At 48.0% G+C, this 19,069-nt stretch overlaps 1 protein-coding gene and 1 long non-coding RNA gene across 5 annotated transcripts; one reads left to right on the forward strand and one right to left on the reverse strand.

Moving 5' to 3' along the window:
• Positions 1–161: 161 nt before the first annotated feature.
• On the reverse strand, positions 162–18,545 carry LOC120678358 (CST complex subunit CTC1-like). 4 transcript variants are annotated; one of them, XR_005676498.1, is made up of 17 exons: positions 17,403–18,540; positions 17,209–17,327; positions 17,057–17,131; positions 16,876–16,954; positions 16,690–16,749; positions 16,345–16,422; positions 16,055–16,255; positions 12,349–12,453; positions 11,327–11,584; positions 10,892–11,230; positions 10,176–10,775; positions 10,004–10,095; positions 2,244–2,439; positions 1,952–2,042; positions 1,458–1,786; positions 628–1,058; positions 162–536 (listed from the first exon to the last, which is right to left on the reverse strand). XR_005676498.1 is itself a non-coding variant. In XM_039959505.1 (16 exons), exons 1-16 carry the CDS (start codon positions 18,495–18,497, stop codon positions 894–896), a joined length of 3,882 nt encoding a protein of 1,293 aa, XP_039815439.1. In that variant the 5' UTR covers positions 18,498–18,540; the 3' UTR covers positions 213–893. The 4 variants fall into 4 exon arrangements, 3 of the variants coding, with proteins under 3 accessions (XP_039815439.1, XP_039815449.1, XP_039815456.1); XM_039959505.1 differs by having other exon boundaries at positions 213–1,058; XM_039959522.1 differs by lacking the exons at positions 162–536; positions 628–1,058; positions 2,244–2,439 and having other exon boundaries at positions 1,646–1,786; positions 17,403–18,545.
• LOC120678379 lies at positions 13,453–15,665 on the forward strand. The gene is made up of 2 exons (XR_005676513.1): positions 13,453–14,769; positions 15,403–15,665. It is a non-coding gene; the product is annotated as an uncharacterized LOC120678379 (long non-coding RNA).
• Positions 18,546–19,069: the final 524 nt, after the last annotated feature.

Genomic DNA, 19,069 nt, shown 5'->3' on the forward strand with positions numbered 1-19,069 from the left:
CAGCTTATGCCTTAAAAGTTGAAACTTATGGTTTAGAAACAAAAGTTTTGGTTACAACAGCAGTTGCGCAAGCAGCTCGAGCTCCATCCTTATCTGTCGGGTACGATACACTTTGATAACCTCAGACACAATTTGTACTAGACAACGATGGGTATTCTTACTGCTACAAGAAATCTCAATCTCAATATCTGTTGGAACACTAACAGTAGCACTGGATTCAGAGACTTGTACACATGCTATGTAATTTCACCTATAGCATTGCAAGTTTCTTACAGTAGCTTTGTACAAAATACAAACCAGGCAGGTAGTGCCAACATTGATCTCGTCAAAACCAAGTGCTGAACATGGATATCAGTCTACGAGCTACCATCATAATTCATAAATCAGGCCCCTTTGGGCATAAATACACAAGCCCCACCAAAAAAAACTGCTCCTTTACAAGCAGATACTTTGGAAATTGCTATACTGTCTATACATTGTGCTGTCAATAACAAAAACAAATCCCAATGAAGCCTCTCATCATGCCACCATGTCTCCTGTACAACCAAAAACAAACAAACATAAAGTTAAATTATCACCCCAGGCTTGATGAACTGAATCACCTAACTGTTCAGGTCACCATGTCACCATGAGAGAACTGCTTAAAATGAAGATGCAGCACCCTCCAACCAGGAAATACAAATACCACCTGTCCCCTTTGTACTCTCATTTCTTGTTCCTCACAAATATTTACCACTCAGCATATGCAACTGGCAAAACAGGTTTTCTGTTTGCAAACATCACAGTGAAATTGCAGTTCTCTTTGGATCATAGCATTTTCTGTATGGGTCAGTACATCAACCAAGATACTTTGCACTAAATCATCCAAAAGCTGAAGTGCTCATTGAACAACACTATCTGTTTAACAAAATGCCATGTAGCCTTCTAGCTTCGTCCATAGGATCTACTGGAAAAACTTCTTTTATCCAAAGCATCTGCATGTTCCGTACTGGGAAATCAGGAAGCTCTACATTGAACCCATTGAAATCATCTGGGTTTATAACTGATGCTATGACATTCTGCAAGAGTGTAAAGGTCATCAAACAACATACCTTCTAAATATTCAAGTATATTACTGATAGGTTTAATGTTTGACTAAACACTGCAACAATTTTCTAAGTCTATGAAACTACAAAATATAAGGAAGTTGCATATCTCATGAGACGCATAAATAAATACATGCTGTCATACTGCACAAATGAACAAAATACAAGACTAATGGCAGAAGCACCACATTTGATTCTGACGGAACAATTCACATGCTCATAGAATACTAATATTGAGTTCATCAAAACAATATGATGTCTTTCAGAATCATACCTAAATATACATTTTCTTAGCTCGAATACTGTATAATGTGCTAGATAATTGATCCAAACTGAAACATGCTTTGACAATTAATGGATAAATAAACTCACCAGAGCTCCCTTCCAACAAGCATTAAGGATAATAAATTTCAGAAGTTTGTCTTCAAAGCGACTTAAGACTTTATGCAAAACAGAAGATGCATCTAGGTCTCGGCAAGAAAAATCAGGAGGAATTCCACAGTTTTTAACAATAACACCTGTGTGCCTCTTCAACATTGTTTCTAGGCAGCAACCAATAGTACGATGTAATTTAGTGCTCTTTCCACCTTTTGAAAGCTTTAAATTAACAAAAGCATCCATTTGTGCAACTTCCTGCAGTCTAAGCAACAATTCAGCCCTTGCATCATCAGCCCAGCAACAGCTAAGGGATGATCCATCATCTAGAAAAAGCATAGGTAGTACAATATGATTAATACATGTGCTCCATGTGAATTATAAAAGTAAAATTATCCCTGTGTATCAATGGAATATTTTGAATTTCAATCTAGGATTGTATATGATGCACATTACAGTGTTGCCTAACAAGAAGAATTGCATCCTCTTACCAAGAATAAAACCAGCTAGCCGAACTTTTACATTTGGTATTTTACCATGATTAGTCGATTTATCCAAAACCAGCTTAAGAACAGTTGCCACCTGGAAACAAAGGTGAAGACATCAAATGCTGAACTTAAAAGTAGAGGCGTGAAAAGAGTAAAGCAAAAGATAAAATTGAGCTTGAGATCAAAGGAAACATCTGAACAACATTAAGCCGTTGTGAAAGAATCCAGGAAGATTCAAACAGAGTACATCTGTGTAACCTATACATGGGCCAAATATAACCAGAAAGCAACCTACCCTGCACTGAAATTGCATGCGCCTATCCTCTATAAAATGCTTCCGATGAAAGAACAAACATGGTGAAACTGTGCTAAGTGAACAATCCTTTAAGCAATTAGACTTGTGTGGTGAAATAACACTTTCTTCAGTCAGGTCAGGATGGCTGATAGAGGTAACTTCAATGTATGTAACAGGAGTTAACACTAATTCATGCCTGCAGCAAGAAAACAGAGGATGCATGAACCAACCACACAGAATGTAACTGCATATTTACATAGTGAAAACTAAAATATTATCCTGAAGTTCAGCTTTATTTGACATTCACATTATATGAAAGGGAACATATTAGGTGCAAACTAACATCTCCGTGCAAACTATGGAAACTTCAATCTGGGCCATAGGATCAACATCCAAGGGGAGGGGCGCAGGTGTAGGAGGGAATAATGGATGTATTCCTCCAACCCTAGAAGGGTGGGTATATATAATTCCTATATATGGGCCTCTATACACATGGGCTCAATATACACCAACACCCCCCACAGTCTGAACTACCGTCGCAGCAGTTTTCAAGACTGGACAAGAAGAGAGTACAAAGGGCAAATTACCCCCCCCCCCCCCCCCCCCCCCCGCAGCCACAACTAGCCACCTGCTACGTTGAGGCTGGAGCGAAACTCCGAGAAGGTCGAGGAGGGTAGTCCCTTGGTGAAGATGTCGGCAAACTAGGAGGTAGTCGGGACATGGAGTACCCGAACATCGCCGATGGCGACTCTGTCGCGCACGAAGTGCAGGTCGATCTCCACATGCTTCGTCCGCTGATGCTGGACAGGGTTGGTGGAGAGATACACGGCGCTGACGTTGTCGCAGTAGACGAGCGTGCTCTTGGCGAGCGGGCTGTGAAGCTCCGCCAAGAGCTGTCGTAGCCAGGACGCCTCCGCCACGCCATTAGCGACAGCACGGTACTCTGCCTCAGCACTGGAGCTGGAGCGGGAGACAACTGGCTGCCGCTTGGACGACCAGGAGACCAGGTTGCCGCCCAGGAAGACGGCGTAGCCGGAAGTGGAGCGGCGAGTGTACGGACAGCCAGCCCAATCAGCGTCGGTGTAGACCACCAGCTCAGCAGAGGACGAGCGGTGAAGGACCAAGCCGAGGTCCACAATGCCACGGACGTAGCGGAGGAGACGCTTCAGCGTAGCAAGGTGTGACTCTCGGGGATCATGCATATGGAGACAGACCTACTGAGCAGCGTAGGTGAGGTCCAGCCTGGTGAAGTCGAGGTACTGGAAAGCGCCGGCCAGACTCCGGTAGGCAGTAGGATCAACCATCGGATCACTCAGATCAGCAGACAATTTTGTCTGAGTGTCGACAGGAGTGGAGCAGGGCTTGCAATCAGTCATCCCAGTCCGCTCCAAAATATCAAGTGTGTACTGCCGCTAGTGAAGGAGACCAGACGGGCGAGGCTCAACAGTGACGCCTAAGAAGTGGTGGAGCTGACCAAGATCTTTCATAGCAAACTCCTGCTGCAAAGAGAAGATGACACTCTGAAGTAACTGCTGACTTGAGGTTGTGAGCACAATGTCATCAACATAAAGCAGCAGATAGACAGTCTCATCTCCACGGCAGTAGATGAAGAGAGACGTGTCAGACATGGCCTCGGTGAACCCCAATGTCAGCAAGAACGTGGCGAACCGAGAATATCAAGCCCGCGGAGCCTGCTTCAAACCATAGAGAGACTTGTTGAGCCGGCAGACCATGTCCGGGCTACTGGAGTCCACAAATCCCGCTGGCTGAGAGCAGTAGACCGTCTCTGACAGAGTGCCGTGAAGAAAGGCATTCTTCACATCTAGCTGATGCACAGGACAAGAGCGAGAGCGCAAGCGAGAGGACCGTGCGCACAGTAGCAGACTTCACCACTGGACTGAAGGTCTCATCATAGTCCACACCAGGCCGCTGGGTGAACCCCCGGAGAACCCAGCGAGCCTTGTAGCGCTCCAGTGTGCCGTCAGCCCGACGCTTATGCGTCCAGATCCATTTGCCAGTCACTACATTGCAACCAGACGAACGCGGCACGAGGTCCCACGTCTGGTTTGCGAGAAGAGCCGCGTACTCCTCTTCCATCGCGCGATGCCAGTGAGGATCCGCCAAGGCGTCGCGGACAGAGGAGGGTACCGGAGAGACCCGCGGCTCTCCCTCGGTGACGGAGAGAGTCGCGGCCTGAGACGCCATCCGCCGAGTCACCATGGGATGGATATGCCGAGGATCCCGATGGATGACTGGCGGGTGGTACACCACCGGCTCGGCTCGAGAGGGAGCCGGTGGAGGCGGCGGAAGCTCCGATGTAGGCGTCGCAGGAGCCTCCGGAGCCGGAGGCGGCGCCGAACGACGCTGGTACACCTGCACCGGCAAAGCGTACCGCGCAGGTGCAGGGGAAGGTACCGGGGCCGCGCGTGGCGCAGCAGGAGACACCGGGTCCGCGCGCGGCACGAGCGGAGTTCCGAGGGCCGCGCGTGGGGCGACCGCGGCCGCGTTCGGCGCAGCAGGGATCACCGTAAGCGGTGCCGGTGTACTAGGAAAACCTGCAGGGAAAGGACAGACAGGTAACGGTGGCTGAACCACCGGGTCAGTCGCAAAAAGAGAATCCAACTTGGGGTCAGGAGAAGGTGTGGAGGAGATGGAGTACGGGAAATCCGACTCGTCAAAGACGACGTGTCGGGAGATCAGGACGCAGCGAGAGGTGAGGTCAAAGCATCGATACCCCTTGTGGTCAGGGGAGTACCCAAGGAACACACAACGAGTTGAGCGGGGCGCCAGCTTGTGAGAAGCGGATGACGGAGGTGTTAGGGTAACACGCACACCCGAAGACCCAAAGGTGGTCGTAGCGAGGAGGGGTACCGAACAGAGCGTGGTGTGGAGTGGGAGCAGGAGAAGCAGTGGACGGAAGACGGTTGAGCAAGCAGGTGGCGGTGTGGAGGCTCTCAGCCCAGAAGCGTGGGGGCAAAGAGGCCTGGATCAGAAGGGTGCGCATGACGTCGTTCGTCGTGCGAATCATCCGCTCAGCCTTGCCGTTCTGAGGAGAGGTTTACGGACAAGACATGCGCAGCTGAACACCCCGAGAGAGGAAGAAGGAACGGGAGGTGGAGTTATCGAACTCACGCCCGTTGTCACACTGGACGGCCTTAATGGTGAGGCCTAACTGAGTGGACACCCAGGCAAAGAAGTGGAGGAGGGTGGGGAAGGTCTCAGACTTGACGCGCAAAGGAAAAGTCCAAGAATAATGAGAGAAATCATCCACCACGACCAGATAATATTTATAGCCAGACATGCTGAGTACAGGAGATGTCCACAAGTCACAGTGAACAAAATCAAAAGCATGCGCAGCATGCGAAGAAGAAGAAAAAAGTCTAACATGACAACCTAACTGGCACGCATGACAGAGGTGCTCAACAGGAGTCCTAGTACATGGAACATCGGTACTACGACTGAGCTAAGCCAAAACGTCGCGGCCAGGGTGTCCAAGCCGGCGGTACCAGGTGGTGGAAGAAGGCGTCACGGCAAAAGCAGCAGACGGAGAAGAAGTCGAAGGCGGAGCAGCGGAAGCAGGAAGCCGAAGAGTGTACAAGGGCCCCGGGCTGTCACATCGGAGGAGCGGACGCCGGGAAGCCGAATCCTTCACAGTAAGACCAGAAAAGTCAAATTTAATGGAACAAGAGTTATCAACAGCAAACTGGCGAATGGAAAGAAGGTTGTGAACCATCTGAGGAGCGACAAAAACATTAGGAAGACGAAAAGAGCAAGGAGCAAAACCCACGGTGGTGACAGAAAGACAAGACCCATCACCAACCATGATGGAAGAAGGACAAGAGGGGTGTGTGGGTCGGACAGAAGAGATGACACCGGCATCTGGGGTGGTGTGGAAGGAGGCACCCGAGTCGGCGATCCACTCGGTGCTGACCGGCGGCGTCAGTCCCATGGTGCTGAAGGACTGCGCCAGAACGGCCTGGTCCCACCCCCAGACTAGGTCGGCTGCTGGCTAGGCTGAGCGAGCGGGGACCAGGACGGCGCGAAGAGAGGAGCAGCACCGGTGAACATGGCCGCCGGCTGGAGCTGAGGACGAGGGCCTCCCCTCCCCCGGCCCTTGGAACGGCCACATCGAGATGCGCCCTGACCATGGGTTGCTAAAGGATGACCAGGGCGTACCTCCAGGGGCACCCTGACCAGAGTCGGCACACGCGCCCGACGGCCCCCACCGGTACCGGTACTCCCAGGAGCAGGGCCACCAGTACCACCACCACTCCGTCCCCCCCCGCCGCCGACGTCCACAGCCCCCCCCTCAGGTCTGCCCGGCGGGAGCAGCACCAAGGAGGGAGGCGGCAGGAGTGGCGGAGGAGGCTGGTGGAGTAGCGACGAGCGCGGTGGGGATGGGCGAGGACAATCTGGGCACGAGACCCCTGGTGATCTACTCGAGGGCGAGGTCGTCCCGAACCTGCAGGAAGGAGGGGAAAGGCCTCTGGCGGGTGATCCAGGTCTTTAGGTGGTCGTAGGTGCTGCTCAGGCCCCGCAGGACATTGAGCACCAAGACCCAATCGGACACCGGACACCGGACACCCGAGGTCGTGAAGAGCATCGGCCATGCCCTTCATCCGCCGGCAGAACTCACCAACGGAGAGGTCCCATGCTCGAAGGTGCGGAAGGTGCAAGGGCGGAGACAGGGGGGGCGGGCAGGGGACTGGCCCCCCCTAATGCTCCCGAGCACCATTATCAAAGGTGGAATTCATCCCAGCGACAGCCTGCGGCAAGACTGTTGGCCCCCCCAATTACTGCTTGGCCCCCCCAATGATCAAATCCTGGCTCCGCCCCTGGGAAGGTGGCGTCGAGCTGGAGAGCGCGAAACTCGGCGTTGCCGAGGAACTGCCCCTCGAGCGCCACCCAGGCCTGTCGCGCGGTGCCGCCGTGGGTCCTGATGAAGTCCTGAAGATCCAGGGAGATGGTCCCGAAGATCCAGGACATGACGACGCTGTCGAGGCGCAGCCATGCCGCGTCCCGCGCCTCGATCGGTGTGTCGAGGACGTGGTCGTCGAGGGCGTAGCGGCGGAGGGTGAGCAGAACCTGGTCCTGCCAGCGTCCGTAGGAGGACGACGTGGGGTCGAGGAGGACGGTGACCAGGGCCCGGATATTCTGGACGCCGGCAGCCTGGAGCTGGAGCTGGGCGACCATGGGGTCAGTCGGGTAGTGCCGGGGTCCAGATCCAGCGGGCGGGGCCTGGTGGGAGGAGACGCCGTGCTCGGGGACGACGGGCTGCTGGCCGAAGGAAACACAGATGTGGTGCTCCGCCTCGGCGACCCGGAGAGCGAGGGCGTCGGCCATGGCGCACTCGCGCTCCCAAGCGGGGGCAGCCACGCGGACCCGCTCTTGGGCCACCGAAGCCTCAGACTTGGTGCCGAGGAGGGCCGCGGCGAGAGAGGCGTCGGCCTGCTGCCTACGGAAGGCGGCGGCGGCGAGTGGTGCATCCGCGGGGGCCATCCCGAGGCCCGACCATGCGGGATCGGCAGCGGCGGCGTCGATGGCGGCCTGCTTGCCCGCAGCGATCGCGGCAGCGGTGGCGACGGGATCGGCGCCCGGCTGCAGAGGGGCCCTGCGCAACCCCTCCCGCGGCCCCTGCGCCAGCAGCGGCCGGCTGCTGCCCGGGCGCTTGCAGTGGCGGCCCGTGGGGAGGCAGCCCAGGGGGCGGCGGCCCATTGGGCACCGGCAAGTGGGGAGGCGGCCCGTGAGCAGTGCCCGCGGCCCCGTCCGCGGCGGCAGCGGCAGGATCAAGCAGCTGGGCCAGCGCCGCCAGGGCGGCCGCAGCAGATCCAGGCCCCGCGGCGCTCGGGACGGCGGCTCCCGGCGGCGTCGGCCCCTGCAGCGGCGATGGAGCGGGCCGGGCAAGTCCACGCGACGGCCGGAGCAGAGGATGGGATGGGGAAGGCGCTGGCGACCGAACCAGAGGAGGGCCCGGCGGCGGCAGCAGAGGAGGGGAGGAGAGAGGAGGGGACGGCGGCGGCCGGCCATGGCTGCCGGCGGCGGCGGCGGCTGTGAGGTGAGGGAGGAGAGAGAACCCTAACACTAGGCTAATGATACCATGTAGGAGGGAATAATGGATGTATTCCTCCAACCCTAGAAGGGTGGGTATATATAATTCCTATACATGAGCCTCTAGATGGGCCTCTATACACATGGGCTCAATATACACCAACTCCAGGGAGGTGGGAGGGGGGATTTGCAAAAGTGTGATTAATCAATCCAAGGACGGGTCCAGATTGTAAAATTACCCAATCCCCCATGTCCCTTAGATATTGATCCGATGATCCAAATTGAAGTTTTCATAGTTTGCACGGAGAGATTGGTTTGCACCTCATACGTTCCCTATATGAAAAGACCATGATCCCAGCAATTTGCATGATAAATTATTCTAGTCTGCAAACTTTCCCAAATATGAAAACAGTAAGATAATAAATTCAGGATGCAGTAATGCACTAAGCTAATTTACATTTTTATCCAGTATTAGTTAACAGCCATTTTGGTCCTTGAAGTATGCCAAAGGGTCAAACTGAACCTCAAATTTAAAAGGTTTAATCTAAACCTGAACGTTTACAGTTTTTGGGCCAAATCAGGATCCCAAGTCCCAGCCACTTGACATGCCATGTGCGGTGCTGGCTCAACACCTTATCACCTGCCCTAATATTCTACTTTCTCATCAAGGTTCTTAAGGTGTAATGAAGCCTATCTAGGTCGTCACATCTGCACGGGCCTAGTTAGACCTTGTTGGCGTACCCAAGTTACCATAGGACAGGCAACTCACTGCCTGAAGAACCTTGTCTCTCATAACTTGCAAACAAACCAAATTATCCTCTCTTCAAGGACATTTGGGTAGTTGGGTGCTTATCATAGCAAGCCAAGCTTCAGCTTACAGCCCTGTTTGCTCATCTGATAGGTGATAGCTTTCTCATCACAATTTCAGTAATGTGTATTCGGTTGAAAACCATATACAATGGAAATCAATGGGTGGGGCAGTATGGTCTCTTCATGGGGTATGAGTCTTCCAAAGAGGAATGGAGATTTAAGTGCTGAGTAGTGCTCCATGTGGTGTAACAAGCAGTCTCTCTCTTCTTGGGTCATGAGTACCCGAAGAGGAGGGATAGCCGGATGGCAATTAGATTGTGCAGAGCTCTCCATCTGGTGCAACAATTAATCTGAGTTGCCAATTTAGCGCAACAATCTATGTGGATGGGCTGGGATTTTAGTTCAACTCTCTGGTCCATCCACCATCCATATGAACAGTCTGGAGTGAGCCCCGTATGGGACTTGATTAGTCCTTTATGGATGAGGTTACACATTTGCATGTTTACTATTTGGGGAGATCAAAAACTTCTATAGAGTGCCTAAGTATTTGCCCTCACATTAGCTGCATAACAACATACAACATTGCTCACTCCAGAGTCGAGACCACTTACCTCTATACAAACAAAACCCAAGGACCGATGAACACAAATTGAAATAACGCAACTGTATGGAGAATGCGCGCTATTCTATTAGGATTGGAACAGCAACTCATTCTATTCAAGTTACCATCTTCTACAAAGTGTCAGACATCAGTTTCCTTGTCAGATAAAGGTCATACATCAAATTTGAGGTAAAAGCTACAATTTTTCATACAGGCAAATATGACCTTTTGCTGTAACCATACTAACAAGACAACGGAAGTAACATTTAATGAAAAAATAGAAGAAAGGGAAGGAACAAACTGTATTAAAAGGACACGGTGGAATGTCACTGTTGCCCCTGGTCCAATGCCAACAGTAGACGAATGTTTGCTTAAGTATCCACGGATACATACCTGCACAGGATGCCATGAGATGGAATATCATTATATCAAATTAACAACTAAGCAGTAAATTGATAGATCTGGTAATTTACCATATGATTATTATCGGCAACATGGATACATAGGCTGGACTTCTCATTACCAAGCAAACATCTTCCCCCCTTGTAGACATGTGAATGTATATTTTCTACTTTTCCCCGAACTGATATCAAATCTCCCTGAACCAATTCTCCAGTTTTTAAGTTAGCAGACTCAGAAGTTTCCTTATGCATCATAATGTCTACGCATGATGACACACTTAAAACTTCACCGGACGAAGCACACAGCCCATTCAATATATGACATACGATGTTATATTCTTCCATCTTTGTGCTTATCGCCTCACAAGAAAAATTCAAATGGAAATAAGAATTTCGGTAAAAGTCATTCCAAGACTGTACTAATTTTATTTCATCACGGATGATGTTTCTGGAAAATGGCTCATCCATCTTTACTTTAGTAACTCCAACAGACTGATCTCCAACCATCCCTTTGATGCTCATATTACCATCAAAGGTAATGGCAATGCTCCAAATTTTATCCTGAGAATCCAGTGAGACTTTACCACCTTCCAAACATCCACAACCTTCCATGGTGCTAGTAAGATTTCCACTAGGACATTGGAGAAGATAGTAGCCATTGATCCGCAGTAACTGCACATTGATGAGATCAAGTAGAATTTAGAGATGCTAGCTCCAGCAGCACAGCTAAATGGGGAAAATGGTGACAAATAAATAGTGAGAAATAGCCGTCATCATCAGTACCGTACCTGATACTTGATAAAACTTCCCTCCTTGAACTCCAACAAAATCCTTGATGTGCGTTCTCTTTCACATACAATACGTTCATTTAGAACATTACCATCTGATCCAAAGGAATTGGTAGACACCAGAGTACCACAAAGATTGGTGCTCCCGAAACTTAGCGAACATGGGACATTATACAATTTTGCCATAGAGGCTTCAGAATTACCTAGTAAATGAGAGTGTAATATTCTAAAGGCCTCTGCATGCTCAATGCATTTACCTTGCCCAATAAACTGCAAACCATATGGAAGTATTACAGCTTCAGCATACAGGATAGGCCCTGACATGTTCTGATGTTGAATCTGCAATAGCAAAATGAGAACATAGGCACTATTTTAGGAGCATGATTATGCAACAAATCTCTAGATTTTTGGCAGATGAAAAGAAACGGGACTCACATTATTTGCAGGAAATATGTGGGACAATTTAACTAGGTGAAATGACTTGGCACTATAATTAATGTGCAAAGGAATATGCAAGGAAGGACCAATTTGATTAAGCTCCCTCCAGCATACTATAACATACATATTGACGTGATGCACTCTTTTTCGGTATGGAAGCTTCTGAAAGATAGCCTTACAGGACAGGGGATCAGCAACATCACAATGATCTAGGTAAGACACCAGGCCTTCAAGGGCTAGTTTATAATTGCTGATCTGGATGGCAAAACAAAAATCAAAAAACAATTTTAATATATACACCCAAATGGCGCATAAACCAGTAAAGCAGAAGAATTAGGTAAGCTCTACTTTCTTGAAGTTGTGTGTAAAGCAAGTTAACAATAGCAAATAGGCACTCTTGGAACTAGAACTGCACGACATCATTCTTCTGTACATTATGTTGCTTTAAAAAAAGTACTAGGATGCAAAGTTTGTTCCAATCCCATGAGTAGAATCAGTACCACTATAATCCCTAGAATCATTAACCTGAAGATATATATCCCAAGGCATTTCTACAGAACAGAAGTATGTCCCTGATTTCAACATATTATCATGTCTCTGCAAGATTGTGCAGCACGGCAGTAAGCCCTGCTGCCCTGCAGGAGAAAGGATTAGTTACTGGATTATCCTTCTGCACTGCCACCTTCAGTGTGGTACCAGGTTGACAAGGCCTGGGACTTTCTCCGACCCCACGGCACTAGTTGCCCATCAATTCCAGGTGACACATCATCCACCTCTGCTGGATTTTCCAACCAATAATTGCAAAGGTCTTTATTCTGATGTCCAAGCGAACAAATGAGTACCACAAACTTTATGAAAGCAGGAACGGCAACTGATTAACAGAATTGCATTCGTCAGATGCATCATACAACAATATAGCCTTCTTGTGATCTTGTCCCAACTCCCAAGAATATTAGGGTAGGCCATTGCATGGCATATTCACATGTACAAATATTTCATAGTAAAACAATGGTTATTACCTCATAGATGCCATAGAAACTCCCATTCGATGGAAGATCAGGTATAATAACATCTACACATCCAGTGGAATCAACCAACTGCAGCCTCCCTGACAGCGGAGAAGTCTGTATGCAATAAGGGCACAGGCATTTCAAAATGTATTCTCTTGAACAGTTCAAAATGTATCCTAATCCAAAGTCTTAAGACTTCGGTCGTAAAGTAAAATAATTTATGTAGCACATCTATTCACTTGTCTGCACTGTACCATGAATATGCTACCAAATTATTTCAGAAAACCACCTTTGCATGTATTTTAATGTTTAAATTTGCCAAACTCTAGCCTTAAAAAGTGTCGTACAACTTTGAACATGAAGCAAAGTGAGATTCTCAAAGTAATTAGCCTAATCTCCTTACAGTACTGTCTACATGCAAACTATATTGAATATTAAGCCTGAAAAAAGTAAAGCCTCTGGATACAATAACAGAGGAATAAGGACTATATTTGTTGTGCTCCAAGATACATGTGCCATGGGAGAATTCATAAATAAAGAATGAAAAAAATATCAGTAACAAGGAGTAATAATCCAGTAATTGAGAAAATCCAGTGACAAGGAAAACCTGGGGTTCAATAGTCTTAGGCCCAGTTTGGTAAAGGGATTCAGTTTCTCCAAGAAACCTTTATAGAAAGAAAGTGATTCTGATTCTCATGCAAAATAGGATTTCCAGAGTTTCTAGTTCTGTCTCTGAATCCCTGAATCGTTTGGTTGGGATTTTCCTGTTTCTCTCCATAAACGGTTTCCGTTGGTAGGAATTCCTCTGAAAATTGGTTTGGAGAAACCCTACCAAACACACCCTTAGGCCTCGTTCGGAACGGCCCGGAACGAGGCCCAATCCGGACGGATTGGGACGGCCCGGAACGAAGTCAGGTTTGGCCCGGAATCACTGTTCGGTTGGCCAGGCCTGGAATCAAATCTGGGCCGGATCGGCCTCCACTCCCACTCCACGGCCCGGAACAAAGACAGACCTCCTCCCTCCCGGAACGAAACCAGGCGAGGCGAGGCTTCGACGCGAGACCGGGAGGCGGCGGCGGCATGAGGCCGCAGCGACATCGACGGATACGCTCTCCGCCGCCTTCTCGCCGGTTACGGATCGCTCTCCTCTTCCTTGCCCCATTCTCTCCCCTGCGTTATGGTTCTTGCTAGGGTTCTTGCCGGCGCTGCGGTGTGGTTCTTGAGGAACGCCAGAAGGTGGCCCAGGAGTGAGTGTGCGGTGAGGCCATGGGTGGTGGGTTTATTGGTCGTCAGGTTGTAGGAGAGGTCCCCCCATGGGAGAGTGCGATGGCTTGCAGTTTGGAGGAGGAACCATTGTCGTTGACTCGATCTGGTTGGGTATTCTTGGCTTTGATTCTCATGGTCGATCTACTCTCGATTTAGTTCTTGCTCTAGGGTCCGGTATCCATGGCATCTGCCGCACCACCACCATCATTGTTGCTGAATTTTGAAACGCTTCCCCTGCAAAAATGTCATTTTTTTATTGAGGTTATGTACGAAGGTTAGTAGTACATTTTGATTCAAATGTTCCAATTTGGATAATCATAACAACAATTCTATTCACTATCGAGGAATATGCATTTTACAAATATTGTCATGGAACAATTCGCAAGGCACCTCAAGTTTCTTTAATTCGCAAGGTGTAAAATATGCTGTTCTAAACACCTACTTAAGTTAATCTGCAATGTGCTTAAGATGTATATTCAAGCACAACTTATTTGATTTTTTTTTAAATTTATTTAGTTTGACCGACTCAGAAACCCCTGAAAATATACTTGTTCTTGTTAAGTTAAATGGATGCATCTTAAGTGGCTTGGTCGATGCATCTTTATATTCAGCATCGTGGATTAAGTCAAACAGTGGCTTTTTCAACCTTCAGATCTGAACAATTCCCAACAATCCTTATTGGTTTTTAAGAATCTTTGTAGATGAACTGTACCCATTTCAGTAACAGTATTACACATGTTCTTGGTTGTGTATGTGTTACACTTGAATGAGCATATTTCAGATATAGTATATCACTCTTTTTTAATCCACGGCAGACATGGATATGATAAAATCCATGGCAGGCTTGTGATTTTACTCTGTTATTGATAAGATGCTATCTCCTACATGCTTGTGAGCCACTAATTAGTCAAATCTCGAGTAGTCAATCCTTGTACAAGATTTTTTCACGGCATTATGCTTGTATACTTGTACAAGATTTCAAGTAAAGTTCCTAAAATTTACTGGCTGTCTAAATTATTTGTGCTTTTATACTTGTATACTTGTATACCATCTCGTTTCCTAATTTCTGGTTACTTTGTGCTTTTATTCAGATTGTACCAACAGTTCCTAGAATTGGTGAAGACGAGCCACCTCCATCCTGGGACCTGATTTTGACTCCGAAAGGTACTACAGATTAGTGGACATTAGTTTTTTTTCTTCTTTTTTTCCCCATGAGTTGTAATAAACTAATAATTGATTAAGATTATGTCAGTCAAATATTAATGATGAGTTATCATGTAATAATTGAATAAAGTAATTCATAGCTTTTCCTGATTGATATATTCATGGTATGGACTTGCATTGAAGCTAGATTGTATAGTTTGCTTACATTCCTTTCCTGGTATAGATGGGGTTAATCTGTGTAGCTCCCTCTAATTGATTCTAGCTGTTTGTCAATGATGCATCACTGCAAAATGCTTTTGCCTAGTGTGCCACTGAGCCATCACCATTTATGATCTGTACAGTTGATGTGCAACAAAATCTAGCTAGTCTTCAGCTGTAGAGAAAGAGAGAAATTTGCCCAGCTGCAGAGTGGTATAGGGAGGTGCTAGCTTGCTGTGCTCATGTATAGAAGTGAGTGGACAAGGTATAATTGATAGGGATAATTATTTGCTATAGAGATCGGCAGGTGCTCATGTACAGTTAGTCATAGATAGCTTGCTAGTATCAAGAACATGAAAACAATGTAATTGACTGTTACATAGCTTATTTTGTTGAATAAGCATGTCCTGAACTCTACATGTTGGTTTGTTGCAGGAGGCTCCAAGGTCAATACTCAAGCTGCTAGAAAGGCATAGGACAAAACCATGGTCTGAGTATAAGTGGATTTATCATGCTATTTTATCCCGCATCGTCATAAGTTACCTACCTATTGGATTTTGAGAATGAGCCTTGTTAGTTTTGTTTATTGGTTGCTTGGACAATCTTTCAAACATGACTCAATAGGTCTCTTATGTAAAGACTCGCACCTGGGTATTTATTTTCAGTTTATTTGAGAGTATACGGTGAAGATTCAAATATGTTTGCATGTTTATGTAATGAAAAAGCATGTGAAATTCAGGCTAGTTCAAAAGTCAACAGCAATGTGAACATGCATGTGAATACTTGGATATGTGTAGATGTTGTCAGCAGCCCTGGATTGATCCCTGGCTAACCGAACAACAAAATTGGAGCCTCCTGGATTGATTCCGCTTAGGAATTAAACCAGACCTGGAATGAGTGAAAGCAGGTGGATCAACTAATTCCAGGCCTAGATTGATTCCTCTCCTGGATTGAATCCCGAGCTGCCGAACGAGGCCTTAATAGTGAACATTCCAGATATCACAGTTCCGGTATCTTATGACAGGATAAAGAGTAATAAAAAAGTATAACAAATATGAGGCAGCTAACATAGGAAGTTAGACATAACCTTGATGGTCCCCACTAATACAAAATCCAGATCTTCACTCGAAATTATTTTTTTGGTACTGCTGGGATAAGAAAACCCATCACAAAAGAATTGGTTCTGTCCCTGGCTCGAGCCCACTTCTTCAGGACCATTCCAAAATTTAAGCATCGATGATATCCACAATGATTCACCTTTGCAGATAAAATTAGAGAAAGGTATGACCTAATGAATTCGAAATTGAATTAATAACAGGCATAAACAAAATAAAAGTAAGCTTTGTTTCCAGTAAAGAATAAAGAAGATACTAATACCAATTTGCAAGCCTCCAATTTTGATCCAAGTCTTGAGCTACCACAATCATGGCTGCAGAATTTCATTATTAAACTTTGCTGCACAACAAAGTTCAATTTACTTAATTCACATGGAAAAGGCGTCGGATGAGCATCAGAAATACAATAAGCACAATTAAATTAAAAGCTGTGTTACCAAAGTAAAGCTTCAAAAATAAACAAACGCAGTTCTGGTACTTCCAGCAAACTTTATTGTCCAGGGGCATGGCTCACCCAACCAAAAAAATTGCCCATCACATTCAATATCTTGAAGTAGAAATAATAGGCATACATTCAGTGAAGTAGATATACTACTAACAAACTTGCCTGAGGTTGGCACTTTGAGGAGAGAGTTTTAGTAGCATAGGCATGAACCACTCCTTGCTTCTGTTGGTACCTTGCAGTAAAAGAGTTTCAGTTCTTTAAATTAGCAGACAATATAACATGCTAACAACTAGTAACTACTGCAGTCAATAAATTGTTCAGATGATGCTATACGAATCAGCAACATACATTTTGTGAGCCTATAATCTCCTTATCCGAAAATAGTTTGGTGAACTTTTGTCTAAAGCAAGATATTAGAAGTAACATCCTGCGATAGAGGGGAAAGAACAATGAAAAGTGTTTGCTTTGTCAGTCACTTATCAAGTATTTGTCATATAACTATAGAAGTTAAATCATATCAAATCCATACCAAAATCTAGCATATATTTCCAGTGAGTCAACAAACTGCCCCAGGAGGCTCCTGCTCTCTGCCTTTATATAAGTTCTGCTCCAAGAGTAGAAACTGTTGAGTCTATAATAGCACATACTGGGTAATGATTGCCTATACAGTTACCATCTTACTTGGAGTCCACCAGGGAGAAAGAATTTACAGTGATGCTAGTTTTACTACATGTTGCAAGCAGAACAGTTCCCGTCCAAGCAAAATTCAGACGCATTGCTCGAAAGTTCTTTACAGAGATCTACAAAGAAGTAGAATAGCTACAGTGACATCTTAGGATGGAATTTTGAAACTCAAGGTAAAGATTAGAACATACAACAGCACCAACTCGAAGAGAATGTGGCGGCAGAAGCAGCAGATCATCTATGAGCATCCACACAGTGTCATCCAACTCAACTACCATGCCCTGCAAGTAGATCCCGGTGATGACCCCAGCATACACCCCACCACACTTCTCTGGCGAGCCATTCATCGGTAGATTTCCCTTGTAGGCTGGGCACCATGCCATTGCTGTATTTGTGGATGACAGAAACATTGTGTGTGAGCCTTTCTCCGCAACAGAGACCATCTTTTTCTTTAAACCCGAGATGTAGACCGGCCTCCCAACAAGCCACACCAGCAGAGGCCGCCATGTACATGCTGAGTCCACAAAGTACACGAACTTGACCACCTCAAACTTATGATCCGGGGCAGCTTCTGGCGGTGATACACAGCACCGGCGGCACCCACAGCACAAAATCTCAGCCAGAAACCCGACTGAACTAGCGCTCCTCTTTTCAGCCTTGGCTTGCGGCGTACTAAACACCACGCTGACGGACGTGACCACCCCAAACAAGCAGCCGCGGGCGGCCAAGTCGGGGTCTGGAGCGGGGCAATTGAGCGGGACCGTCGCCAGCAAGCCACGTTCCGGGGCCGGCGCGGGCTCCTCCTCCGCGAGGCGCCAGCGGACCACCTCCAGCACGCCCGCGGCGCCGTGGAGGCGGACGGAGGGGAGGTAGTTCCACGCGAGGGCGAGTACCTCGCGTCCCAGCGCCGCGGGGTCGAAGTCGAGGAGGCAGCAGCAGACGGAGGCGGCGGGGGAGGCCGAGGCTGCGGGGGCGGGGTCGGAGAAGGAGAAGCAGTTGTTGCGGCAGCCGGCGGGGGCAGCCGCGGAGGGGAGGGAGAGCGTACCAGAGAGGAGGACGGGGTGGGATATCGGAGCGAACGGGGCCGTGCCGGAGGTCGAGGTTGCGGTGGGGGTTCGGCCGGCGGTGGCGTCGAGCTTGGGTTTTTTCCGGGGAGGGGAGGTGGGGGCGGGTGCGGGAGAAAAATTGAGTGAGGAGGCGCCGGTGGTGGGGCGGCGGAGGCGGAGCAGGTCGGCAACGGTGAGCCGCCGCGGGGTGGGCGCGGGCTCCGGCGGCGGCGGCTCCATGGCTAGGGATTGCAGTGTTTGGGGTTTGGGAGGGGAGCGGGGGAAGAAGCCAAGAAGGGGAGAAGGCGAGCGGGCGGGAAACGAGGAGCGGGATATAGGGCCCACACAATTTTTTCGAGGGAAATGTAGGGCCCACCCAATCGGGAGTTGTGGTGCGGTACGTAGTGGGCTGATCTGGGCCTGGGCCTGATATTGTTAGTTTGGGCTTGAATAGAGACGGGCAGGCACGTTGTTGGGCTCGGTCTTTTTCGATTTGTTTACGACTAGGAACTCGAGCTTTTTCTTTTTCAAGGGCAGGATCATCCGTTGTGACTTGGTAGCTCACGGTGACCTTGTCAGTGAGTACTAAGCGGAAGAGAAGCGAGTCGTGTATGATGAAACCCTGGATAGAAAATGATCCAAATAAGCGCCGCGTAATCGATGTAATCACTGACCTATTGAACAGAAAACTACCAGTACTAGGTATTAGTACTAGATACCAGGACAAGATGTATACTCGAGCATAAACAAAGGTTGGGCCAGGAGTACTTGGCCTTGTTGAAGACGAGCGGAAGCAAATCCGATCCAGCCAG

Source organism: Panicum virgatum, chromosome 2K (genome assembly GCF_016808335.1).
Source record: "Panicum virgatum strain AP13 chromosome 2K, P.virgatum_v5, whole genome shotgun sequence".
NCBI classification, from domain to species: Eukaryota; Viridiplantae; Streptophyta; class Magnoliopsida; order Poales; family Poaceae; genus Panicum; species Panicum virgatum.